Source organism: Dama dama, chromosome 12 (assembly GCF_033118175.1).
Source record: "Dama dama isolate Ldn47 chromosome 12, ASM3311817v1, whole genome shotgun sequence".
NCBI classification, from domain to species: domain Eukaryota; kingdom Metazoa; phylum Chordata; class Mammalia; order Artiodactyla; family Cervidae; genus Dama; species Dama dama.
In genome coordinates, this window is record NC_083692.1 from 63,518,992 (window position 1) to 63,546,104 (window position 27,113).

General features: G+C 47.2%; 1 protein-coding gene across 1 annotated transcript; it reads left to right on the plus strand.

The window, feature by feature from the left end:
- Positions 1 to 6,810: 6,810 nt before the first annotated feature.
- Positions 6,811 to 26,622, plus strand: EPB42 (erythrocyte membrane protein band 4.2). The gene is made up of 13 exons (XM_061158407.1): positions 6,811 to 6,820; positions 8,407 to 8,592; positions 9,527 to 9,757; positions 12,830 to 12,948; positions 13,861 to 13,965; positions 15,559 to 15,736; positions 16,320 to 16,458; positions 16,747 to 16,850; positions 17,375 to 17,617; positions 19,219 to 19,518; positions 22,334 to 22,479; positions 23,576 to 23,709; positions 25,564 to 26,622. Exons 1-13 carry the CDS (start codon positions 6,811 to 6,813, stop codon positions 25,724 to 25,726), a joined length of 2,058 nt encoding a protein of 685 aa, XP_061014390.1. The 3' UTR covers positions 25,727 to 26,622.
- Positions 26,623 to 27,113: the final 491 nt, after the last annotated feature.

Here is a 27,113-nt window from a genome sequence, read left to right on the forward strand (position 1 = left end):
GATGGCATTGAGACTGAGGTCTGGGTCCTGCCCTTGCAAGACTGGCCGGGCCAGCTGATGCCAGAGACCTTTGGTGGCCTGGCCTGAGCACCACCGCCCCCCCCGGCCTGGTTCCACCTCAGATTTTAGAAGTTTAGCTGCCTCAAAGAACATGCTCTTTTTTCTGCATTAAAGTGACTGCTGGGCACCAGGCCTTCGCTGGGAGGGCTTTCAGTGACACTAGGAGGTCTGCTGGAAACCCTGCCAGAACGTGAGCCCCGCGTCAGCCGCATGCCGGCCTGCTGGGTGGACTCCCGCAGCGTTGCTAGGACCCGGCTGTCAGACCATAGAAAATAGCTTGTGGGGAAGCTGAGGGGAACAGGCCGGCTCCATTCCAGCCCTCAACCTTCGTTTGGATCCCCCCACAGGTGCATCTCAGGATCGACCTGGAAAGTCTCCACCATTTTCTAGCTGAAACTCCCTAGGCCTCAGGATCCTCTTCTGCAAAATGAGGACGTCACAGCACCCACCTCTAGGACTGCTGACCACGCCCGACAGCACCCACTCTGTCCTCACAGGGTCTGACCCCAGAAACTGCCGCTGAGAAAAGAGAAGGCCCACTGCCTGGAAATCAAGGAGTGATTAAAAGGGATTCTTCCCCTCCTTCTGGTGAAAGTCTCCCCACCCCGACCCCCCACCAACATGGCTGCCTTCAGACTGTCACCCCCACACGAAAACCCACCAGCCCCTATTACTCCTCTGTCCCCGTCCCCAAGGCCCTCGGACCTAGGGTCAATTCAGGGTTGCAAACATGCTATATCTGTCTGTCCTCCTGTGCACATTTTAACTCTATGACAAGAAATTGACCAGTCAGCCACACGTGAAAGAAACCCTATGACAATAATGGCTTAAACTCGAGGGGGAGGCGGGGGGTAGGACCAGGGGGGCCTGGAGGTGTCCACCTCAGCCCACCACCTGGTCAGCAAGAAGGAGGGCCTTGAGCCTTAGGGTTCCTGAGAGGCACCCAGCCAGACCTGGGTGCAGAGCACCCAGAGCAAAGCCCTGAAACAGCCAGAGGGGGACACAGGGCTGCCAGGATGGGGAGGGAATAAGCCTTTCTAATTTTAATAAAATGGCTTATCCATGACTATCTGGGGATAGATATCTTTAACTTAGAAGTTTTCTTTACCCCGCATCCTGAAAGAAAGCAGAGTGCAGTGTTCTGAGGCAACCCTACACATACAGGGATCACAAAGCAGGAATCCTTTCCTCATGAGAGTGAACTTCTGTACAGTCAGAACGAGAAAAATGACAGTCCCATGGTTAAGAGTCCAAGCTTCCACTGCAGGGGGCAAGGTTGGATCCCTGGTTAGGGAACTAAGATCCCACATGACCCCTGGCTCGGCAAAAAAAAAAAAAGCAGAAGAAGAGAGAAAAGAGAAACTGTTACCTCACACCTATTAGGATGGCTAATATGGAAAATAGAAAATAGTATTGATGGGAATGTGGAGAAGTTAGAACACATGCATTGTTGGAGGCATTGTAAAATGCAATCATTTCAGAAAACAGTGTGGTAGTCCACTAAAAAATTAAAATAGAACTACCACATGATCCAGCAATCCCACCTCTGGGTATATATCCAAAAGAATTAAAAGCAAGGTTTTGAAGGGATTTTTGCACACTTACGTTCATAGCACTATTTACAATAGCCAAGAGGTGGAGTGGACCTAAGTGTCTATACAGATGAATGAATAATCAAAATGTGGTACATACATACAGTGGAATGCTATGCAGCCTTTAGAAAGGAAAGATTCTCTCACATATTACAACATGGATGAAACTTGAAGGCATTATGCTATGTGAAACAAGCCAGCACCTGATACAATGTCAGCAGAAATAAAAATTTTCTTTCAATGAGAGTGTAAAAACAATCAAAGTCAGGCTTCAGTCTTTGTAAAGTCTTTGCCTTTATTCCTGGGGTACAGCTCTTCAGGGTTCCCCACTGAAAACCTAGAATGTTTATTGGGGTCCTTCATCCTTGATGGTCTTGGAACTCTAGTTTTTATCCTTCAGCCCTGTAAGACTCCCAGAGATCTTAGCAGATCCTCAGGCTGTCGTCTGCCAATTGTGGATCAGCAAATGTCCCAAAAGGAAAAGTGGTATCTGTCAGGCTTACCTCTCTGTGCCTCTCTTCTCCCCAAGGTCCCTCAAATCTTTGCTGCCTCACACACAGACAGAAATTTGAGATATTTTGTTCAGATTTCTAGTTTTTTTCAACAGGGACAATGGTATCAAGCTATCCTGCTATGTTTAGAAGTTGAAGTCCTTAAGAGTTTTCTTTTTAAGATTGAATACAGGGACCCTCCTTCTCAGTGGTGGTTTGGATTGCAGACTAATATGAACTCAAATGTATAGGGTCTGAGCTGGAAAACCCTAGTGAAATTCAATCTTTATCATAAACTCTGAGGCCTTGGGAAAGCCTCAGATCCTGGGAGGCTTAGGGATGAAGTTCTAGCGTGTGGACAGTGTGTGTGCAGGTAGGTTTGATGTGCATTTTTAGCCTCATCTTTGTTTTGTCTCCATCTCTAACCATCTTTCATCTTTTGCACTGTTTTAATATATGCTCTTCTGAAACGTGATGTTAGCCGTCAAATTATTTCTGAAAAAGGCAGTATGGTAATCGATTTATCCATTAATTCATTCATTAAAATAAACATGTTTACTCCCTGAACCTGTTTTCTCACCAATAAAATTGGAATAATGATCCCCCTTACTGAGTTTACAAGATTGAGATCATATGAGATGAAATGTGTGAAAGTGCTTTGTAAAGCAATGGACCAGCATAATTTATTTGAACCTGGTTCATGTTGAATATCTTTTCTTCTTTGCCATCCATATCCTGTCTATTAGCATATCTTTCTAATTTAACCACCTACATTTCTGTCAAATCTGTCCACCTCTAATCTCACCAACACTCCCCTGATCAGGCCACCATCACCTCTCCCTTGAATCATCACAGTTGTTCCTTATTGGTCCTCTCTCTTCCACTTTTGCCCCCCCCCAAATAATTTATTCTCACTATTGAGTCAGTGTGGAGTTTTTAAAGTGCAAATCTGATTGTTATGCCATTCAATAGCTCTCCAGTGATCTGAGGATGAAATTAAAAATCCTTAACTCAATTCTGCAAGAGGAGCCCTTCTCCCTTACTTTTTCCAATTATAACCTGTGCTCGTTTCATGGCATTCTTTTAATTGCTCACTCCCTTAGGGCCTTTGCACACGCTGTTGTCCCTCCTCCCACCCTTCCCCTTGTCCCATTGCCTAGCTCACTCTTATTTATCCTTCCAATTTCTGAACTTAAGTATCACTTTCTCAGGAAGGTTTCTCTGACCTCCACATCCAGGTCCTAGAACTCAAAACTTCTCCTTTATAGCCCTTGTCACAACAGCAAATAAATAACTAATGGTGTATGCATTTATTACTGTCTGTTTGCCCCAGCTGGAATATAAGCTCCTTGCTGGCAAGAACATGCCCAGCTAATTTATTACTGTATTATCAGTGCCTAAGATAGTTCCGGAATCACAATAGTGCTCAATAAATATTTGTGTCACACATGAATTAGTGAACCCTTCTTGGGTACACACCAGCTGGAGGTTTGTTTTTCTGCCAGAGGATGGGGCATTGAAAGGTGTGGGTGCAGGAGGAAGCAGAATGGACCTTTATGATCACTCCTCCCTCCCTCCATCCTCACATTTCCCACTCTCCTTTTCCCAGCTCCACCAAAATAGAGCAGTATCTGTCTCACCACAAGCTCCTCCAAAAGTGGCCCACCTCCAAATGGTGGTCCGGTGGCTAAAACTCCAAATTCCCAATGCAGGAGACCTAGGTTAGATCCCTGGCCTGGGAACTAGATCCCACATGCTACAACTTAAAAAAAAAAAAAAAAATCCTACATGTTGCAATGAAGATCGAAAATCCCACATGCCACAACTAAGACCCAGTGCAAATAAATTTTTTAAAATATTTTTTAAGTGGCCCAACCTGAAACACTGCCAGAGAGTGGTATTTGTAAAACTCCGTGGGAATAGTATGAGGAAAGAGAAGATTCTTTTTGCTAGTGCCAGAAGTGGAATCCCAAAAATGGAGCCAGCCCATGACTCTGCTGTTGCCCTCCCAGGTAGTGGGCTCACAATGGTGAAAGGTCTTCCCGTCTGCTTTTCTTATTGTTGTAAGCTTTTGTTATTTTTTTGAAATATTAATATATAATATATTTCTGTGGTACAAAGATACTATAGAGTATAAAGAAAAAAGCCTTCCTTACTCCCAGGCATTGAATTTTCCTATAAAATCAATAACTTAATAGTTATTAGAAGCAATAACTTTTCAGAAATAGTCTATATAAGTACAAGCAAAGTGATATATATTTGCCACACACACATACACCCCTTTCTACAGAGGTAGCATACTGTTCACACTGCTTATTCATACCTTGCTTATTAACAGTGTAGCTTGGAGATTGTTCCATATCAATTTATACAGAGCTACTTCATTCTTTTTCATGCTTGTATAGTATTCTATTAAATTCATGTCCCGTAATTTATCTATCCAGTGCCTTATCTGTGGACATTTAGGTAGTTTCCAAGATTTTGGTATTATAACTTCCAATGCAATGGATATACTTCTCTAAATTTCATTTTACACATTTGGTTATTTGCATGATAAAACATCTAGAAGTGGAATGGCTAATTCAAAAGTATAAACATGTAAAGTTTTGGTAGATACTACTTAATTTCCCTCTATAAAGATGCGCCAATTTACACTCCTACCAGCATACTGAGAGAGCAACTATTTCCCCAAACCGTCACTAACTCAGAGAGTTATGAAACTATTTTATCTTTGCCAACTTAATAGGTAAAAAAATATATATCCCAGGGCAGTTTTATTTTGTACTTGTATTAAATGAGGCTTGACATCTTTTCACATACTTAAGAAACATTTGAACTTCCTTTTCTGTGAATTACCCATTGTATCCTTCATCTATGTTTCTATTGATTTGTTGTCCTTTTATTATTTAATTTGCGAGAATGTTTTACATTAAGGAAAGTAACCCTTTGTGATATGAGTTTCAAAGATTTTCCCCAACTTGTTGTATATCTTCTAAGTTTGTCTATAAGTTTTCCCACATAAAAATTGTTCTGGGATCAAATTTATCAATCTTTTCTTTATGGCTTCTGGAGTTTGTGCAATATCTTTAAAGGCCTTCTCCATGCTGACTCAAAAATAAGTCTCATCTTTTCTTCTAGTGCTTTTAGGATTTAATTTTTTACATTTAGAGTTTTGATCCATCTGGAATTTATTGGAGCACATTGTGTAAAGTCACAAACAAACTTTATTTTGGGAAGCCATTATCCCCAAACCATTTACTAATGAATTCTTATCTTTACTACTTATTTGCCACATTTAGTATATATTTAATACATACAATTTGGTCTACCTACTTTTTAATTACAGTACTGTCATAATATATTTTAGTACCTAGGAAGCCTGGCCATACTACATTTCTAATGAGAGATTTTTTAGATCATTAAACTTTAACTCTTTTTAGATCATATTTTAGATCTTTTAGAAATTTACTTTTGAACCTTAGAATCAGCTTGTTCAGTTTCAGAGGAAAAACTTGCTAGTATTTTTACTGGGAATGCATTAAACTTAAGATAATCTCACTAAATCATCTTGTCTCCTATAATCATTTTTCAGTATATTTATATTTTTCAGGTAAAAATTATACCATCTTCAAATAATAAGAAAAATTCCCTCTTCATTTCTCATGAAGAATCTTTTTTGGTAAGAGTGAGAACAATAGCTTCCTTCTTTGCATAATGAGATTCTTCATGAGTAATGGTTCAAAGTTTGAAAAGTATAAACCAGTAAACAGCAGAAAAATCACATTCCTCTATCCATTTCTAAGCTCCCCTCCCCACAGTCAAACAACGGTTCTTGTAGTTTCTTCTATATCCTTCTATAGACATGCCATGTGTGTGCAGGCCAGGCCAGCTGTGTCTGAGCGAGCCTCTAGTGACACAGTCCCAGATAAAACCTGGGAGGCCAAGAGAACCAAGTAGGAGATCCTCCCGTGTTGTCTCCTTGTTGACAAAACAAGTAGTAATAGGAAAAACGACAGGGTGCCAAACCTCCTCTGATCGAGTGTGCCAGACCCAGCAGGCTAGAAAGAACCACAGTTCTTGCTTCTGCTCTTTGGACATTTATTTTTCACCAACCAATTCTACCCGCTAATCTCTTTCACACAAATGAATCCCAGACACACATGCTCTCTCTTTATATTAGCAGAAAGGTCCGTGAGTCTAACAACTTAAAGCCCAAGACATGTTTAGGGCTTGAATCTGAAATTGTATATGGACCTCTTTCCAGAGTCTTCCAGTATCATCCAGCTAATATCTCTGAGGGTCTCTTGAGGCCCCAGAAGCTAGAGGCTTAGACACTTATCTGGGCTTCTCCAACTGGCAGATTCCCCCCATAATTCACTTCCCCCTCGAGCCTGCCAGATATACCCCTTTCTGGGCCTCCTGGTACAAGAGATAAACGAGCACGGGGACCTCCAGCAGCTGGTCCAAGAGATACCAGAGGGGAGGGAGCAGGAAAGACAAACATGTGCGGAAGCACTTAGGTGGAGTAGAAGGAAATGCCACTCTTTACAGATTCTTAAGCCAACAAAAGTGCCCATCATCATTTTCTGTCTGGAAGACAGATTCAGAGAGGGAGCTCAGAGCAACGGCATTTCCAGTAGCCAGGCGGATAAGAGCAGCCTGCAGCCATGGGTCAAGGTGAGCCAAGCCAGCTCTCCACAGGGCTTACTGGGCTCTCAGTAGCTTCTCTATCATTATGCTTTCATTAAAATAAGCAGGACGGTAGCGGAGGTGATGATGAGCAATGATGGTTGCAGGTGTTAGGGGATGCTAATAGTGGTGGAGGTGGTGGTTGTAGGGCTATGTTGGGGGAATAGTAAACAGAGAGTGCTGATGATGGAGGAGCTAAAGTGTGTGAGCTGGTCACTGGTGCTGGTGGTAGGGGAGGTAGTGTTTGTGTGACCCTGGTGGGGAAGGTAGTGGTTGGTGCTGACAGCAGTGGAGATGATAGGGGTGGGTTATGGTGGGAAGTGGTGATGGGTGCAATGGTGGTGTGGTGCTGGGGGTGTGGCTATGAAGTGACAATCGACTGGGTTGTTGGTGGTAAATTGGTCATAGTTGTGATGATGGTGGTAAGGTGGTGATGGTGGTTAAACAGCTTTATACTCTTATCCCAGCATCATCCTAACACAACTATTTTCACTGGGTTGTGGTCCATCTGGTAGACAACCTGGGAAAGCATGAGAGTGTCGTAGCCTCAAAGCTAAGTGGGAGAGAAGGGAGGCATTCTTTATCAGCTGATAAAGAATCCGACTGCATTGCAGGAGACCCAGGTTCAATTCCTGGGTAAGGAAGTTCCCCTGGAGAAGGGATAGGCTACCCACTTCAGTATTCAAGGGCTTCCCTTGATGGTGAAGAATCCACCTGAATGCCGGAGACCCAGGTTTGATCCCTGGCTTGGGAAGATCCCCTGGAGGAGACCATACCAATCCACTATTTTATTCTTGCCTAGAGAATCCCCACGGACCCCAGTCCACAGGGTCACAAACAGTCAGACATGACTGAGCAACTTAGTACAGCAGAGCACAGTGCAGTCAGGGAATCCAGCTAAAAGGGACAGAGGTAGACCCCAAGCAGGGAAGCAGGCAAAAACAGAGGATGCAGAAAGTTCAGCCTCTGTTAGCATATTTACACATTTTTGTTATAAAGTGAGAATTGCCTGGGAGAATGTCTTAATATTCACAGGCCCCCTTTGTAGCATTTTTCTGGGCTGCATGGTACTGTGGCTTTTATGAGCCTTTAGGTGAAAGCCACTGCAATCTGGAGTGAGCTGCTCTCTGTGCCTCACTCTTCTCAGAATTGGACTCAGTGACTTCAAAATTGGCTCTAAAAATGATCACTGTGTTCTTAGACAAGAATGAGTAGGAGTGAGCAAAATTCTGGATTTCATTCATTGCTTTTGAATTGGGACCAGAAAAGGAGGTCAACAATGAGAACAAGCATTGTTCTTATTAATAATAGTAACAGGGACTTACTATGTGTCTGACATGGGGCTGAGAATATTATGTACACTACCTCATTTGCTTTTCACAACCCTGCAAGGAGGGATGGTTATTCTGAGGAAGAGGAAACTGAGGATGAATGATTAAGCGACTTGCTTGAGACAGCACAGCTAGTAAGTTGAGACAAGGATTTGAACCCTGCATCTCTGCCTTCAGGGTCTCTGCTTTTACTGATGTTGTCACATTTACCTAGTCTCCAGGATTTCATTCTTTCCACAACAGGCCTGGGGATCAAGAGCTGCGACTTCCAGGCAGCGAGGAACAATGCAGAGCACCACACCAATGACATCAGCTCCCAACGGCTCATCGTGAGGAGGGGGCAGCCCTTCACCATCAGTTTGCACTTTCAGGCTCCAGTCCTCACATTTCTGCGTGCCCTGAAGAAGGTAGCCCTCATTGCACAAACCGGTGAGTGGGACTGACCTCAACTCCTTTGGCAATAGGACTAGGGGATTCTTTCTCCAGCCCCACCTTAGGGAACCAAGGGGCAACCAGCTCGCACTGCACCTGGGCCTCAAGAAATCCTGTGAGGATGAGATAATATGCAAGCAAGTGAAAGTGAAAGTCACTAATTCATGTCTGACTCTTTGTGATCCAATGGACTGTAACCTGCCAGGTTCCTCTGTCCATGGAATTCTACAGGCCAGAATACTGGAGTGGGTAGCCATTCCCTTCTCCAGGGGATCTTCCCAACCCAGGGATCAAAAGCAGGTCTCCCATATTGCAAGCGGATTCTTTACCATCTGAGCCACCCAAGAATACTGGAGTGGCTAACCTATCCCTTCTCCAGTGGATCTTCCCAACCCAGAAATCAAATTGGGGTCTCCTGCATTGCAGGCAGATTCTTTACCAGCTAAGCTACCAGGGAAGCCTGATAATATGCATAGTAAGTAGCATTTATCATAATTCAGAAGTTGCTTAGCTGCAATATCACTAAGGAGTTTTTCTGTTGCATATATATCAGTTTTGTAGAAAAGCCTGAATGGGATTTAATCTAGGCTAAATATAACATTTAATTTCTACTACTTGCTGAATCTGTACTACATGTCAGATTTTGAGCCAAGGGCTTTACCTACAATATCTCATTAAGACCTCTCATCTGTCCAGTGAAGGAGATATGATGACACCCATGTTATACACTATGAACCTTTTCTAGATGTCCATGGGCGCTAAGGACCTGTGCTCTCCCCTCACCCTTTTCTGACCCCCATTCCTTGATGGGTGGCTTTCATTCTCCTCCAAATCTAATTTTCACTTACTTCCGTTTTGTGATACTTCATTTTGTTACTCTGAGTTGTGGCCAAGGGGTCCAAATGACCAATTCATCTCTGTATGACCACAGGAAAGCAGCCTTCCGAGGCCAATGGGACCCAAGCCACATTCTCAGTTTCCAGTCTGGGGGACCGGAAGTGGTGGAGTGCAAGGGTGGAGGAGAGAGATGACCAGTCCTGGACTATCTCTGTGACCACACCCACAGATGCTATCATTGGCCACTACTCACTCCTGCTGCAGGTCTCAGGCAGGAAGCAATGCCTGGGCCAGTTCACACTGCTCTTTAACCCCTGGAATCGAGGTGAGTTGGTCTGGGTCAGCCTGTGCTGCACAAGACTCAAGGCCCTGGAGCTGGGGCCCCAGGGGACAGCTCCGTCTAGAGCAGCACAGGTACTTAGCCACTATGGAAACTGGTCTCTGGATGAACGGCCTCTCAGACCCTGGGTCCTGATGTGGTGTCACCTGATGGAAGAAGCCCAGAGCTTCCCACTGAGAGCAGGGGCCAGTCTGGTCCTGGCTCAAGCTACTTAGTCACAGGAGCTGAGACTCACTGAGGTGACCCTGGAAGCACTGCCCTCTGTGATAACAGGCTAGGGGCCGAGAGCTGGAGAGCACTTCAGGAAAAGAGGGGGCCTGTGGGACAGGTTTCTCTGATCCCTCCCTGGGCTCCCATAGTCTGTCTCCAGGGTGAATCCAGGTTTTGCGGGGTCTGAGTTTTTAAATAATTTGGGGGATCCTCTTTAAGAAAAAGAAGATCGAATTTTGAATTGCTTAGGCCCCTCCCTGACTTGAAGGCAGTTTCTGTTGTTGGTGAGGGACCCAAAGTTTCAGTTTCAGCTTCACAGTAAATCTTCCTTCTTGCTTCTTTCTACTTGTGAGTTCTGTCCTTACTATAGACTCTCTCTCTCCACCATGACCCATCCAAATACCCACCTAGAGCAGCAAATTAGCAACCAGTCTCCCTAGCTCAGTAGCCTCTGGATGGACTTTCCTGGGGACAGGTGGCCTCCTGAGGCCCAGCCAGTTGCCACCTCTGGCAAAGCTCAGCCCTAGCTGTCAGCACTATTTAGTCTAGAAAAGTCATCAGACATGGTTGACATGTCCCAAACAAAAGTCAAGAGAACATCTCTTCCTTCCCATTCTGAATACTGAGTCTGTGTTCCTTTTTGAATCCGCCATCCCCCACCTTAAATCTTTGGGCTACCTGAACAGTTATCGAGGGGACTGGAAAACAGTTTCTTCCTGTTTGCCCATCCTTGCTACCCCAGACAAGCCTTTTCCTTTCACAAGTTCACTGCCAGCCCAAAGGGGGCCTCCTTATGAGGCACGGCTGGTAACAAGGGGAAGTAGAAGAAATCTCCCCTGAAGCCCCTGGATCCCAGGGCCTGATGGCCTTCCTATACAGCACCTGAGTCCCAGTAACTCCCTGTCTCCATTTCTCTTGCCCAGCCTGCAGTCCTCGAGTGGCCCCCTCCTTCAGATAGCCCTGTCTGTCCTCAGTCCAGGCCCTTCGTTCCTGCTCCAAGGGGGTTGGCAGGTGGAACAATGGAGGGGAACTAGTATCCATTGAGGGGCCCTTGCCCCATGTGGGTGAGTATGGATTCAAGGCCCTTTCAGCTGAACAAGAGCCCATGGCTCTGTGCGTACTGCCAGAAAGACCCTCAAGCCATTTCCCTTCAAAACTGAGGCTTTACTATACCTGCCTCATTGACTGAGCGCACATCCAGAGCTAGGTCCTGACTACCTGAGCAAAGATGCAGAAATACAGTTCTGGAACAGGCCTTGGTTCAGAGGGAGCTCACAGTCTTGACTCTATGCCAGGGTTCCTGCCTCCATACCTGGCTTGTCAGGACCAGTGAGGGAAGACCTCTCAATAGGGGTGAGGTGTCTGTCTGGCCAGGGGTGAAGTATTGGCACTGCCCATCTGGGAGGTGAGTTAGAGACTTTCAGAGATTATCTGGGACTCAGTCTCATCTTACCATACTTGAAGATGGGGCTCTTCTGGATTCAAAAGGAAATTTTATACCCTGTAGTGAAAGTCTGGAGAAGGCAATGGCACCCCACTCCAGTACTCTTGCCTGGAAAATCCCATGGACGGAGGAGCCTGGTAGGCTACAGTCCATGGGGTCGCTAAGAGTCGGACATGACTGAACGACTTCACTTTCATTTTTCACTTTCATGCATTAGAGAAGGAAATGGCAACCCACTTCAGTATTCTTGCCTGGAGAATCCCAGGGACAGAGGAGCCTGATGCGCTGCCGTCTATGGGGTCGCACAGAATCAGACACAACTGAAATGACTTAGCAGTAGCAGCAATAGTGAAAGTCAAAGTCCTATTCATAAGCAGGGAGCTTTATAAAGACAGGAGGGGATGCACCCAAGCTGAGAAGAAGGGTGCTACCTCTGCTCTGATAATGTACTTCCCAAAGCCTGCAGAGCCAAACTCCTTGGTTTGAAGCAATTTCCAAAGAGGCAATGTTCAGCTGACTTCGCAGATAGTACTCAGGATGGAGGGGCAGGGGCCTGGGGCTCCTTGGGCACATGATTCTGTGATTTTCTGTCCAAGGTTTTTCAGGGCTTCCTGATATCTAATATCCCAGCCTTCTGTTACTTTGAGTACCCTCATCCTAGTTGGATGCCTGGGAAGATGGTTTGGAAATCTTCTCATTCTAGTCTCCAGGAACCAGTCCAACCACCCCCTACTTCGCCCCTGGCAACAGGCAGAGAGAGACATTTGACAAGTAGAATAGGTCCCCCAGCTGCTCCCAGCTTTCTAGAGCCTCCTTCAAACCCCAACCCCCTTCATGACCCCCAGGAAACCCTTTGATGAAGATAGTAGGAGAGGCAGCAGGAAGAGACCAAAGGAGTCCTAGACCCCCTTGGACACGCCAAGTGGCTCCCACTGCTCCTTCACACACAGCCCCATTCTCCCTCTGCCCCTGTTTGTCTTTCCTTCTGTTCACATCAGTCAACTTGTTTGGTTTTTCTGAAATACTTTTTTTTCTGGTTGAACTTATCAGAGAGACATAGCAGGCCCCCTGGGAAGCCCCCTGACCTGTTGCCAAATGCTCTTGGTTCAGGAGCAGGTTTCTTTGGGAACCAGTAGGCCTTTTAAGGTTGGCTTGTTCCTGTCTGCTGGCTGACCATGAAAGCCACTGTGGCTGACCCAGGGACTCTCATCCCCTTCCCCACTCTCACCAGAGAGGAGGCCTGGTCCCAGTGTGGGATGAAAACAGGGGTTTCCTTCACAGTCTCTACCAGGCCTGGAGTTGAAGGGAAGGCCTGCAGCAGAATCTCACCTAAGCAGGGAGGGCAAAGGCCTGGAGATGGACGGCATGCCTAGCATCCCTCATCCCTGCCTGCTTCTCTCCAGAGGATGCTGTATTCCTGGGGAATGAAGCTCAGCGCAGGGAGTACTTGCTGAACCAGAATGGCCTCATCTTCCTGGGCACGGCTGACTGCATCCAGGATGAGCCCTGGGACTTTGGCCAGGTACGGGGGCCTCCAGGAAAGGTAGGGAGACAGCGATCACCCCATAACTTTCAGTGCTCAAGTCAAACAGATTGGGCCAGTCCAAAGCCTCTGGTCACGAGGCCATTTCTTCATGCAAGTGCAGCCACGTGGTACCTCGGTCCCCTCAGGGCCACACTAGACCATCCTCCTCAACCACCAGAGTTATTTTCCTAAAGACCATGCAGATGAAGCCTCTGTTAAACCTCACCATCTACAGGATAGAAACCAAATCCCCTGACTTGACACACAAGACTCTTCACAGTCAGGCCAGTGCTTTCCTCTCCCCAAGAGCCCCCACCCGCTCCATGCTTCAGCTCCTGGTCATCCCTTGATTGTGCAGGCTGAATGTTCCCTCTGCCAGGAATACCTTCCCTCACTTACCACCTGGAAAATGCCTGCCCATCTTTTAAGGCCTTCTGAAAGTTTTCCCAGCCCCCAGAGGCAGACTGACTCTCCACTGTGCTCCCTGGGTTGGCATCTCTCCTAGAGCCCCAACCACGTTGCTGAGATCTGTAGCCTAAGTGGCCATGTGTCTCCCTCGCTCCTCACTTCTGCTCCATTTTATCCACCCCCACACAAGGATAGCCCTGTTAGGAGCTGTGGGAGCAAGTTATATGAAAAACTGCAGAAATGAAAGGACTCCACAGAGCTCTGGTGCTCAAAAGCCCACACTATCAGCAGCCAGACAACAGAAGAGGCAAAAGGCTGAGATGCCAGGCACTGGGACGAGCGGGCCCTAGGGCAGAGGGAAAAGCCAGAACTTCCTCAGGAACACAGCAGGGAGTCAAGGAAAGGAAAGGAAAGGAAAGGAAAAGGGGGCGGGGTTGACTTGTGGAAGGAGAGGCTGACCCGCACACCCTCCATCATGGGTGGCCTGTGTGGTCCTTACAGCTCGAGGAGGATGTCATCGACCTTGGCTTGAGCTTACTGACCGTGGACAATCAGGTGGAGAAGTGGGGCAACCCCGTGTATGTGGCCCGAGTCTTAGGCGCCTTGGTGAGTGACGACGCGGTGGGGAGGGGGAGGAGATGAGACAGCAGTCCTCTGCCCCCATCTAGGGCCCCAGAAGTTTTTTACTCACGAATGGTCCCCTCCTCCCAGAGTGCAGGGGACAGTCCCTGGAGAAGGGTCTGAGTGAGGAGGGGCAGACAGTAGCATCCAGCGGGGAGAGAAATGACAGGAAGGTGTCCTCCCTCAGGTCCCAAGCCAGCAAGGACTAAAACTGACCTGGATTTCCTTGAGACCTCCCTCTCCCTGCCTCCTCACCCCCAGCCCTGGCACAGGGCTTAGGTCCCTGGGAACCTAAGGTCAGTTCCATCTTACCCGTGGTTTGGCGATAAGGCAGTCAAAGGAACTTGTTTTCATTTCTAAATTATTCCCATGAAGGTGGCATGGTCCTTTCCTATTGTCCTTAAAAAGTTCTCTCGCAGGAGTAATGTGTTCTCTACTTCCTCAAGTGGCTCAATCCTCTCCTCTGAGGAGGCGGTGAGGGACAGGGCTAGCCTGCGAGGAGAAGAAAATGTGGGCCTCAAGGTCCCAGGTGCAAACGCTCGAAAAAATCAGGGCCAGGCAGACCAAGGAACAGTGAAAGCCCCCACCGAGGGGCAGCCCTCCTGCTGCTATCATGTCCTGAGTTTCATTTGCCACTATGGGCTTCCCTGGTGGCTCAGACGGTCAAGAATCTGCCTGCAGTGGGGGAGACCTGGGTTCGATCCACGTTTCAACCCCTGGGTCAGGAAGATCCCCTGGAGAAGGGAATGACAACCCACTCCAGTATTCTTGCATGGAGAATCCCATGGACAAAGAAGCCTGGTGGGCTACAGCCCGTGGGGTCACAAGAGTCGGAAATGACTGAGCAACTAACACTTTCACTTTCATGGTTCATGAACCCCTGCTTCTGAAGGACTTGTTAAAAAGGAGGCTTCCCAGACACCATCCCAGTGGGTGAGGGTGGAGCCCAGGAACATGCAGGTTTAACAAGTTCCAGGTGATTTCCATACAGGTGGTCTGTTCACCATGCCTGGAGAGCTGTGAGAGCCCTTGCTGAGTCATTTCAGTTGTGTCCGGCTCTTTGCGACCCTATGGACTATAGCCCACCAAGCTCCTCTATCCGTGGGATTCTCCAGGCAAGAATACTGGAGTGGGTTTCCATGCCCTCCTCCGGGGGATCTTCCCCACCCAGGGATTGAACACATGTCTCTTTCATCTCCTGCATTGGCAGGTGGGATCTTTACCACTAGCGCCAACTGAGAAACCCGAACCATCCCTGCTGCTGCTGCTAAGTCGCTTCAGTCGTGTCCGACTCTGTGCGACCCCACAGACGGCAGCCCTCCAGGCTCCCCCATCCCTGGGATTCTCCAGACAGGAACACTGGAGTGGGTTGCCATTTCCTTCTCCAATGCATGAAAGGGAAAAGTGAAAGTGAAGTCGTTCAGTCATGTCCGACTCTTAGTGACCCCATGGACTGCAGCCCACCAGGCTCCTCCGTCCATGGGATTTTCCAGGCAAGAGTACTGGAGTGGGGTGCCATTGCCTTCCCCGAGCCCTCCCTACCCACCCCCATAAACATCCACACATTTCCCCAAACAGCTGCATGTTCTTAAGAAGAAGTCTGTCCTGCCCACTGCAAAGATCCAGACTACGGAGGAAAGGGCCTTGCTGAACAAGCGCCGGGGCAGTGTGCCCATCCTGCGACAGTGGGTCACTGGTCATGGGAGACCCGTGTACGAGGGCCAGGCCTGGGTGTTGGCAGCTGTTGCTTGCACAGGTACAGAGCGGACTTGCCTGCCACACCCAGGCAAGTTACCTTGGCTACCACACAGTGTCTGCCTTGCTTCTTGGGTTGCCTGGTACCCCCTGCCCCATGACATCTCCAAAAGCAGCCACTGCCTCCACTCCGCAGCATTCCCCCACCTCCACCACACCTGTGACTGCTTCCCATGCACCATCTGGCCAAGATGGCTTTTCCCCAGCCACTCCTCTCAACCAGCTTTTGCTCCTTCTCCCAGATTCAGCAAAGTTAGGCCAAGCTGGCAAGCTCTGCTCCCAAACTCCCCACAGCTCCTCCCTGCCTCTGCCCCAAAAAAGCCAGTCCCAGCGCTCTGCTGAAGCCTCCCCCTGCTGTGTACTCCACCTGCTGTGTCCCTTGTCTGTTGCTCATTACTTGGCCTTCACCTAGGTCGGGCGGGTGTCAGTTCCTGTGACCCTTCTCTTTCCACAATGTCACCTGGCATTTAAGACCATGAAAGTGCCTAGTGTCCAGAGGAGACACTGAGAATGCTAGCCACAGATCCCAACCCATGCGTCCCAGGCCTCCCTGGTGCCCTGACCCTCTGCCCGCTTCCATGCAGTGCTGCGAGGCCTGGGAATCCCTGCCCGTGTCGTCACCACGTTCACCTCTGCCCAGGGCACCGGCGGGGGCCTGCTGGTAGGCGAGTACTACAACGAGGAGGGGCTTCAGAATGGAGAAGGCAACAGAGGCAGAGCCTGGTGAGAAGCCCAAAGGGGATGGATGAAGTCCCAGACCTCAAAGGGCTCCAAACCCGCAGGCTGTCATCCATGGGAGCCCCCCACCCCAAGCAGCCCTGCTTTGAATAGGCCTTCAAGACTCTGGAAGGCAGGACTCTGACGGTCAGGGTGAATGTGAGACACACGCCCCTTCCTGGGAGTGTTGGAACCACTCTTACACAGCGTCCTCCCATCCACTTAGTATCAGCTCTGTCATCTCTAGGACTGCTTCAGGACTTTTCCCAACTTATACTGTTCTCTTTGCTTCAGGATCTTCCAGACTTCCACGGAGTGCTGGATGGCCCGGCCTGCTCTGCCTGAGGGTTATGACGGATGGCAGGTTCTATACCCAAGTGCTCTTAAAGGAGGTGAAGGTACAGCCTGGGGTGGGCCTAGGACCACCAGGTTACACAGAGCTGCAAGAGTCCAAGGAATCTCTTGGAGAGGAAACAGGCGCAGCAGGTGGTCCATAGCCGGTCTGCAGCCCCTAAAACAGAAGCAGTGGCAGGACTGATAATGAGCAGTGGGATGCTGGCCCAAGGCCCCCCCAGGAACAGAACAGTCACAGGGCCAGGCACGTAGGAAGTGCTCAACAAAGGCCACCTACTCCTGTCATGTCTGTGGTCAAGCTGGCTTAGGAACTCCCATGTATTCTGTAACTCTGAGGTCTTGTCCAACTTCTGAGAGGGCATCTGCCATAGACCATAACCAAAAAGTTTTGTCACTAAAAGTGAGCCTCACCTCAGCTGTGCCCTCTCAGAAGCCCTGCCTGGTGCCCACCTCTGACCTTGATTCCAGCGGAGGGGCAACAGGGCATGAGGATAGAGGTTTTGCTGCTCTGACTGAAGCCAAGGTCTGGGTATGATTCCTCTCACTCATTGACATTTCTCTCCCTCAGTCCTGGAGGCCTGTGATCTGGTCCCAGTCAGAGCGGTCAAGGAGGGGATCGTGTGGCTGACCCCTGCAGTATCAGACATTTTTGCCTCAATAAATGCCTCATGTGTGGTCTGGAAGTGCCGTGAAGACAGGACACTGGAGTTGACTGACAGCAACACTAAGTATTTTGGCAACAATATCAGCACCAAGAATGTGGACTGTGACCGCCGTGAGGATATCACACAGAACTACAAGTATCCTGAAGGTACCAGGCAGTGGGGGGCCTCCCAGGTGGCTCAGAGGTAAAGAATCTGCCCACCAATGCAGGAGATGCCAGTTCGATCCCTGGGTCAGGAAGATCCCCTGGAGTAGGAAATGGCAACCCCCTTGTTTTCTTGCCCAAAAATTCCATGGACAGACTGAGCGGCTACAGTCTGTGGGGTTGCAAAGAGTTGGACACGACTGAAGCAATTTAGCATGCACGCACCAGGCTGAGGAGGGCCCCAGACAGCAACAGAGGGAAAGGAATGGGCCAGACACATGCAGGCCAGGGAGACGTGCAGGCCATTCCCCATCACATAAAACAGGACTTCTCAACCCTGTTTGACTTTATTCACGTTTTGGACCAGATATCTTTGCTATCTGGGAGGCTGTGCAACCTGGGACATTCAGAAGCCTTCCTGGTCTCTATCCTCTAGATGCCAGCCCCTCCTCAACCACCACCCCCAGTTGTGACAACCAGAAAATGTCTCCTGACATTTCCAGATGTCCCCTGGGGGCAAAACTGTCCCCAGCTGAGAACCACTGCTATAGAACAAAATACTTAATACCAAGCCCAGGTGACTTCCCTGATGGTCCAGTAGTTAAGACTCTGCACTTCTACTGCAGGGGGTTAATCCCTGGTTGGGAAGCTAAGATCTCACATGTCACAAGTGGCATGGCCAAAGACAAAACAAAAAACAAGCCCAGCTGCTGGGAAGTATTCTCTCTCTCCTGCTGTCCTCCCACACTCCCCAACCTCCCTCTGAATTCCCCTCCATAGTAGTTATTAGAGCACAGTGCTGTACTGTCCACCCATTTGTCCAAACAAGAAAGCCTGCTCTGTTCTTGAGCCTCCCGATGGTACCCTCACACCCATCTCCTCATCTCCTTCCCCATTGCCTACAGGTCACCCAGGGCCTCACCATCTCTCTTCTACAGTATTATGCTGCTGCTGCTGCTGCTGCTGCTAAGTCACTTCAGTCGTGTCCGACTCTGTGCGACCCCATAGGCGGCAGCCCACTAGGCTCCACCGTCCCTGGGATTCTCCAGGCAAGAACACTGGAGTGGGTTGCCATTTCCTTCTCCAATGCATGAAAGTGAAAAGTGAAAGAGAAGTCACTCAGTCATGTCTGACTACAGTATTATAGTAGCCTCCTAATTGGACCCCTGCCTCCAGTCTCCTCATCGTTATTCCATCTCTAACTTATGGTTTCCAGAATGAACTTCCCAGGACACAAATATATTTATGTTACAGAATATTCCTGCTCCAGAATATTTCATGGCCTCCATTTCCCTTGGAATAAGTCCAAACTCCTTCACTTTGGAAAATACAAGTTACTGCAACTTGTACAAAAACTAGCTCTCCCACCATTCAAGGGGCAAATTCATAGTACTTGAAGAACTTGACCCTTGAGTGACTTGGAAGAGAGACACTGTATCTGTGGTGAGTTTTTTTAGCTACATGTGGCAGGAGAGGTTTGCAAAGCTCTTGTGGCCTTGGCAAATTTGAGCAGTAGTGGGTCAATGAACCTTAATCCTGAGCTTTTATTAGAAGGGTCTATACCTGTTGGGTAAGAGGCCTGCTTTGTTTATTCCATTCTTCAGGATCTTCTCAAGAAAAAATGGTGCTGGAGAAAGTCCAGAAATACAGAATGAAACACAAGAAAGATGATGACATCTATCCTCCTTGTTGTGAGACTGATGATCTTCTATATCTCCTAATGAAAGCACCGAGTTCCATAGTCCTGGGAGAGAACGTAGAGTTCTCTGTGAACTTGTTAAACCCCAGTGACCAGGAGAAGGAAGTGCAGCTGGCGATCGGGCTGCAGGCAGTGTACTACAACGGCATCCTTGCTGCCAAGCTCTGGAGGAAGAAGTTTGTCTTCACGCTCAGTGCCGGCTCAGGTACCTCTCTGCGGCCCCTTCCCAACACTCTACACACCCAGCTCCCGCTCTGAGCAGGCAGCAGCCACACAGCAACCCCTGCAGATTTGCAGGCATGGTTTCTAGTTCCTGACGTGCTCGTTCGCTCGCTCGCTCTCTCATTCAATACATCTTTACTGAGCTTCACACAGAAAAAACAAAACCCGCAATTCTGATTGTAGTTGTTTGAGTAAACAGACTATGGAGCCATGTAAGAAGTGTTTGACAAGGTAAACACAGTACAATGGTGGATTAGCATCTCTCCCAGACAGAGCAGCCTGCCCCCAGGTAAATCAGGCTGCCCTGGGTCTTGAAGGATGAGTAAGGCAGTGTCAGACAGAGAAGGGAGTCATGGGCTTTCCAGGCAAAAGGGACATATGCCAGGGTTCTTCCTCCTCCTTGAGATTCTTATGTAATTGATCTGGAGCTGGATCCAGGCACTAGAATTTTTTCAGAGCTCCCTGTGTTATTCTAGGGTTGAAATTCCCTGGACTAGAGCAGCTAGTTCTGCTCTAGTTCTCATGGCAAAGTTCTCCAACTTTGCTGCACATAAGAACCACCTGGGGGAAGTTTGATGCTCAGCCTGCACCCCAGACCAATTAAGTCAGAAACTCTACAGTTTGACCCAAACATCAAAAATATTGTTAAGTCCTTGGGTGACTCCAATGTGCAGGCAAGAGAATCAGTGGAATAGAGCTTGTTTACATGGTTGCAGCAACCTCCTGACTGGTCCCCCTGCCTCCAGTCTCTCCACCCTGTTCCCTTTCCAAGAGCGGGCTGAGTGGAAGAGGGGAGTTGCATGAGAGCCAGACTGGGCCAGATCTTGAAGTGGCTTGTCAATGCTGCTCAAGAATTTGGGTTTTATTCTCTGGGCAATGGGGAGCTGGTAAAAGGTTTTAACCAAAGGAGTCAATAGGATTAGAAATTCATTTTTGAAAAGGAACTTTTGGTAGAATGGAATGGAAGGGGTCAAATTAGAGTCATGTACCTCAACCTTGTCTGTATGTTGAATCACCTGGAGAACTTTAAATATATTGATTCCTGGGTCTCTCGGTCAGAGTCTGCTATAATTGACTTGGGGTGTGGCTTGGCATTGGGAATTTTTAAAGCTTCCCATGTGATTCTAATGTGTATCTAATGTGTATCCAACAACCACAGATTAGAAGTTGCAAGGTTTTGAAAAATTGAAGGACAAAGTAAACTAGCAGAACTTTTCAAATGAAGTCATATTATAGAAGTGGGCTAGATTGAACTTGTGTATGTGGCTAGAGGGTGCTTCCAGTTTGGGTGAGCCTCTAAAGTAGGGCCAATGGGAAAGCACAGGTTTGGGGAGAAAGATGATGCATTCTGTTTGTTGCATGTTGGGTTTGAAATCCCAGAAGACATCTGAGCTGTGATGGCCAGTAGGCAGCTGGAAATCTAAAGCTGGTATTCGAGATAAAGTCCTGGATGGGGGAGGGAAGAGGGGGAAGGACTGAGAGAAAATGAGAGGGTGAGGAGGAAACCCAGGCAGCACCAGCGTGTAGGCACCAGACAGAGAGACAGCAGAGTGAGAGACTAAGTCAAAGAGAAGAAAGGGGAGCCCAGCATGGCCACTGGAGAGGCTGAGAGGTCAAGGCTGGAAAGCCTCTACTGACAGAGGGTCTGGTTGGAGAAGCAGTAGGTTCCCTGGGGCTTAAGCTGCTGAGAGCTGAGGAGGTGAGACAAGGTATGCAGTCCTTCCTGGAAGAATGGATGGAAAAAGAAAAGAGGGTGGGTGGCAGATAGGGACACTCGGGAGAGGAAAGGTGTTCTTTGTTTTCTTTTAAGATGATAGAGAGAGAGCAGAATGTGCTTAAATGCTGAAGAAGAATTAATGAAAAAGACAAAGCCTCAGGAGAGATGGGTTATACTCGACGGTGCAACCTTTGAGGAAATGAGACATGACTAGAATAATTATAGCTCACATTTATTGAGCACTTAATTTTGGGCAAACATGATGTCAAGTGTTTTGTATGTATTATCTCATTTATCCTCATAATGACCTTATGAGGCAGGAACCATTATCATCCCCACTTTACAGATGAGGAGACTAAGACACAGAAAGTGAAATAAACTGCCCACAGTTACACAGCTAAGCAGTGGTGGGGTTGGGATGGAGCACTGATTTGAAAAGCAGGGGGCAGGACCTGGGCACAGAGGGGGCCTCACCCTGGAGGCAGTGGTGAGGAGGGAAGGGTGGCTTCATTTTCTTTGCAAACGGAAAAGAACAGCAGCAGAGAAGGGGAGGGGAGCAAGCAAGCATATATTCAGCCATGACTGGGTCTGAAGCCAACACTTAACAACTGTCTTGTGACCAGAAGCCATCCCACCAGGTACGTGTTATTACTAGACAAGGAGACTGAGGCTCCACTTGCAGCTCACAGGGCCCTTTCCAGAGCCCTGTGGAGGTGGTCTACCAAAGGTGTTGTGCTCATGATGGTGATGTTGGTCTTGGGTGGGTTGTTTGTTTTTATTTTGGCTGCCCCTCGTCTTAGTTGCAGCATTCAGGCTCCTGGTTGTGGCATGTGGGAACTTGTTTCCTGACTGGGGGTTGAACCTGGACCCCCTACCTTGAGACCACAGAGTCCTAACCACAGGACCACCAGGGAAGTCCTTTAGGGTGGGTTCTTGAGTGAGTGCATTCTGAAACTGCTATGAGGAATGAGGCATCTTTCTGGCTTCAGTGAGGCCTCCTGGGAGTCATGTCTCCTGGGAGACAAGCATGAAACTACTGCTTGTACTCCTGGGCACTGACTCCACCTGTTACATGTTTCAGATAAGAAAATCCCATTCAACTACAGTTTTGAACAAAGCCTGCCAGAGAATAGCTTCCTCAGACTCACTGCCATGGCAACGCACTCCAGCCTTACCTGCTTCGCCCAGCAAGACATCGCCATTTGCAGACCACACCTTGTCATCGAGGTAGGCACCAGTCTTTCCCCAAATTGCTGTGTTTGCTGCTATTCAGGTCACCGTTTCAGAAAGAACAGAGCCCCTCAAGCTTCAGAGCAGGTGACCGTGCTGCTGTGCTAAAGAAACTATCAGGAAATGCTGGGTTGAGAGCTCCTCTTGAAAGAGATGATTTCTTATATATGACACCAAGATTTAAATCTTTCCACTTTAAGTAAAGCTTTCTAAAATCGGAGTCTTTCAGTGGCTGCCTCCAAATTTACAAGGATAATAACAGCCTATGGTTATTTAGCACTTTATACAGTACCAATGTATTTTCACATTTTACTTCTTTTAATACCACAGCCCTGGGAGGTGATCTCTTCCCATTATTCAGATGAGAAAAGCATCATGCCTACAAATCATAAATATGGGATGTCTTAGAGGCTTAGGGCTCTTAGTCCAGTCCTCTTTCCACATGTGTACCCAGAACAAAATGAATGTGACTTGGTCTCTGCCCTGGAGGGGGTCACAGTTGTGCAAGGGTGACATAATGTGTGGTCTATGTCAGAGTTTTCAGAGGAACAAAGTCACTCTGGCACAAGTGAAGTAAAGAGGCCTATTTTTGGCTGGGGGTTTGGGAAAACTTCATGGAGGAGGTGGCATTTGTGTCAGGCTTTGAACAATAGGTTAGCTTTCAGTGCAGAGGAGGGAGAAGGCCATTGCAGACGCAAGACTGAGAAAAGAGGCCCAAAGGAAGGGAGCCTGAGGGCTATGCTGGGGCTGGGAAACTGCCCAGAGGCTAGGGTGTAGTCAGGGGTAGAACAGATGAGCCTGGGATAGATTGGGGTTAGATCGTGGAGGGCTCTGAAGGCCAACCAAAGCTGAATTCTGAAGACAATGGGAAACCTTCCAAGGTTTCCAAGTGAAGGAAGGGCACCATCAGTGTTGTCAGTGATGGATCAAAGGTGAAAGTAAATACAGAAGATCAAGTAGAGGGGTAGGGAAGTCAGCTGTTGAGTTTAGGTGAGGATGGTAAAGATAGGAGAATAACCAAGAAAGGGTTCAGGGAGGGTAGCTAGGAGGGGAAGGAGTGACTACAGCTCCATGCTCTTGGGATCCCCCACAGATGCCAGAGACAGCAGAGCAACATCAGCCCCTGATGGTCGTGGTCAGCATCCATAACCCCCTCGATGTTCCCTTGGAAGACTGTGTGATCTCCATCTTTGGAAGGGGGCTCATTTACAGAGAGAAGAGCTACAGGTAAGAGACCACAAGCTTCTCATCCCACAGAAGTATCTCAACCTGTCAGAAAGGCAAGAACCTGGGCTTCCCTGGTGGCTCAAATGGTAAAGAATGGCAGGAACCCAAGACTGATGACACTGTTTGCTGTGGCCATGAAGACAGAGCAAGTACTGGCCAGAGCTGAACTAAAAGATCAGGGCCTCTCTCACCCTGGGGCCACCAATGCTTACAGGGGTACAGGACAGAGGGAGGCTCTGTGCCCCTTGGGCACCTGACTCTGGTTGAGGCCCTGGTCATGCAGAGAGGGCCTGGGTATTACTGATGAGCACAGGTGAGGGGGTTAGGGAACATCACAGGAAAGAGCTGCATTCAACTAGTGACAACACAATACAGAATTTTATATACACATTCCCTTTTACTCCTATTCCCTACTCCCATTCCCACCACCACTCTTCATATCCTTGTCTTAGTATCATGAGCCTGTATTTTTAAACTATATAAACGTTATGTTATGTCTAATTCATTTCACTTAGAACTGTTTTTCACTCATCCACGTCAAGTCCACTGCTTCTGCTACAAATCACTCCATAATGTATACCCCTGCTTCCTACCACACCACTCCACAGTGCCTCCAACACTCAGACACCACAAATACACATATCCCCTTATATACCTGCTTGAAAATTCATGTGTGAGGGATAAAGGCACAGGAATGGAGTTGCTGAGACACAGGATAAGACCTGGTTTGACCACATGCTATCAGATTGGTTTGCAGAATGGCTGCAGTTCCCTCCAGCAGTACTTGACAGCTTCTATATTCCTACCATTCCTCCACTCTTGGCAATACCCAGTTTTCTGTGTTAATCTGGTCTAACAGGAATAAGGTAACATCTCATCATTGTTTTAATTTGCAACTCTTCATATGTTTATTCAGTTCAGTCGCTCAGTTGTGTCCGACTCTTTGCGACCCCATGAATCGCAGCATATGTTTATTAGCCTTTTCCATTTCCTCCTCTATAGTTTCTTAACTTTGCCAACTTTTCTTTTGCTGTTCCTTTTTTCCTTGTTGATCTGTGGGTGTATATATATATATACACACACATATTCATACACACAAACCCTATATAATCTAGGTTATCCGCGCCTTGTTGGCTTTAGATGTTGCAAGTATCTTTGTTAATTATTGCTCCTTCTCTCATGAGGTCCACAGCATCCTCCACTAAACACGCACATACAGTTTAGAGTTCACGATGCCTATTCCTACAACCCCGAGGTCCCTGACAGGTTGTGTGGTTGTTGAGCCACCACCTCAGCCTCAAGAAACTCAGTCACTCTTGGTCATAGTTGAGAGGAAGGACTGCCAGCATTTAACCAGACTTATGTGGTCTCCCAGATAAACTGTAAGGCAAATCTTCTCAAAAGAAATCTGTACCATTTGCTCAGTCACCATAAGAAGGTCCAAAGGTAGACAAGAAAGCTGCTGATAGGGCTCCAAACGCCACCTGCTGGCATCCTGACATCTAGTATGCCCACTACACCCACTGCAGTTAGCAATGAGGCTTCTAAAACCATAGTTTTCACAAGCCTACTATTACCAAGAATGGGACCAGACTGAAGTCACAGGTGATGAAACAACAGATGCAACCTGGAAGCCCTTAGCATAGGATATTTCTCTTCTCAACCATACAGCTGCTCACCATGGAGGCTCCTGCCTTCCACCCCCTTCAAACCTCCTCTGTTTTAACAGCTAGGTACTTACAAGTTTATTTCTTCAGGGTCCACCTCTGTAAGCAGGTAAGGATCAGATTCACTGGGACCAGCAAAGGAATGGCCCTGCAACAGAACTAGGACTTACCTTTTCTTCTATTTCAGAGTGAATTCGGTGCAGCCCAAAAACACTTTGCGCACCCAAGTTGAGTTCATGCCAATGAAGGTGGGGTGCCAGAGGCTCACCGTGGAAATGGACTGCAACATGTTCCAGAACCTAACCAACTTCAGAACTGTCATGGTGGTAGCCCGTGAACCTCCAGCTTAAACTTCCAGCTCCAGCATCACTTTCCCCAACCACCTCCTGAATCTACAATCTAAAACCAAGCATGCTGGGAAGAGAAACTTTGCTTATCAGACAAATGATTCTCTGCTCAGGCTGAGCAGGAGAGGACCAAGAACAAAACTAGATTCCCCACTTCAAAAAAACTTATACTCTCAGAAATCAACAGAAAAAACATTCATTTCTGTCACCCCAGCTCAAGGCATCTATGAAGACTAGCTGTCTTAAAATAGAAACTACTGGGCTCGAGAAATTTTTTAAAAAGCCTTTATAAAGGTATTCAGATAAGTAAATTAAGATTTTTTTTTTTGAGTTCAGGGTTTTTCATAACCATTTACTATTCCCTAATACATACATTCATTTATAGGTAAGGAAAATAACCTAATATTTAAAGCACTCTTGTATTTCTGATGAAATGGGACAACATTAACTAAAAATATGATTTTTAGACAATCCTAAGATTATATTGATCAATGCTATCCCTGACCATTATCCTTAAAGATCCAAAGATGACTAAAGAAAGTTATAAAATACACAGCATAAGACCTGAGTGGAGAATGGTCTTCAATATTCAGCTATGGATAAGTCCTTATTAGAGTTAAATATTATGCTTTCATAATACTAAATATGAAAATTTTTAAATATGAAAATGTTAAATATTCCACAATTAAGTGTGATGTTAACATGAATTTGGTCCAGTAGAAAAATACACAATTATTAAGTATAAAGAAAATAGGACCTACCAAAAAAACTGGACTCTTTGTACAAAGTTAAATTTTTTTTCATTGTTTCTATTTTGTTGCTTTGATACTCTCGGTTTTAGTTCCTTTTCTTTGTAATACTTGTTAACAAGTACAGAATGGCACTTTATTAAAGTAAATTAAAACTTTTGACTCAAAGAATTTCAGTCTCAAGTACACAGCATTCTCTCAAAAGACTGGCTGCTAGACTTGCAGGGTACTATGCTAAGTGAAAAAAGTCAGAGAAAGATAAATACTGTATGATATCACTGATATGTGGAATCTAAAAACTATAACAAATTAGTGAACATAACAAAAAAGAAGGGGTGGTGGGAATAAAAAAAAGGACAGCTACTGTTGCTGATTGCACCTAAAGAGACCATGGGGATGTCAGATGGGCAGATGTGATGGAGTACATCTATACAAGACAAAGGACCACCAATAGAAGAGTGGAGACCTGCAGGACATGCATAAGGCCTAGTCAGGTATAGCACTGTATACCCTGCTTCCTAAGATGTTACTTTCCAGGTTTACCTTGCTTTCCAATACGTGATCTTCCAGACTGATGCAAAAAGATAATTAACTGGTGATGGTTGTGCAAAAGAATTAACTGAAGAGGCCCTTAATATTAT

Excerpts from the sequence above, each read along its gene's own strand:
- EPB42 (XM_061158407.1), top strand. Across the intron at positions 16,459-16,746 it reads GGCAACAGAGGCAGAGCCTG|GATCTTCCAGACTTCCACGG; the intron begins GTGAGAAGCCCA and ends TCTTTGCTTCAG. Across the intron at positions 22,480-23,575 it reads GACCACACCTTGTCATCGAG|ATGCCAGAGACAGCAGAGCA; the intron begins GTAGGCACCAGT and ends GATCCCCCACAG.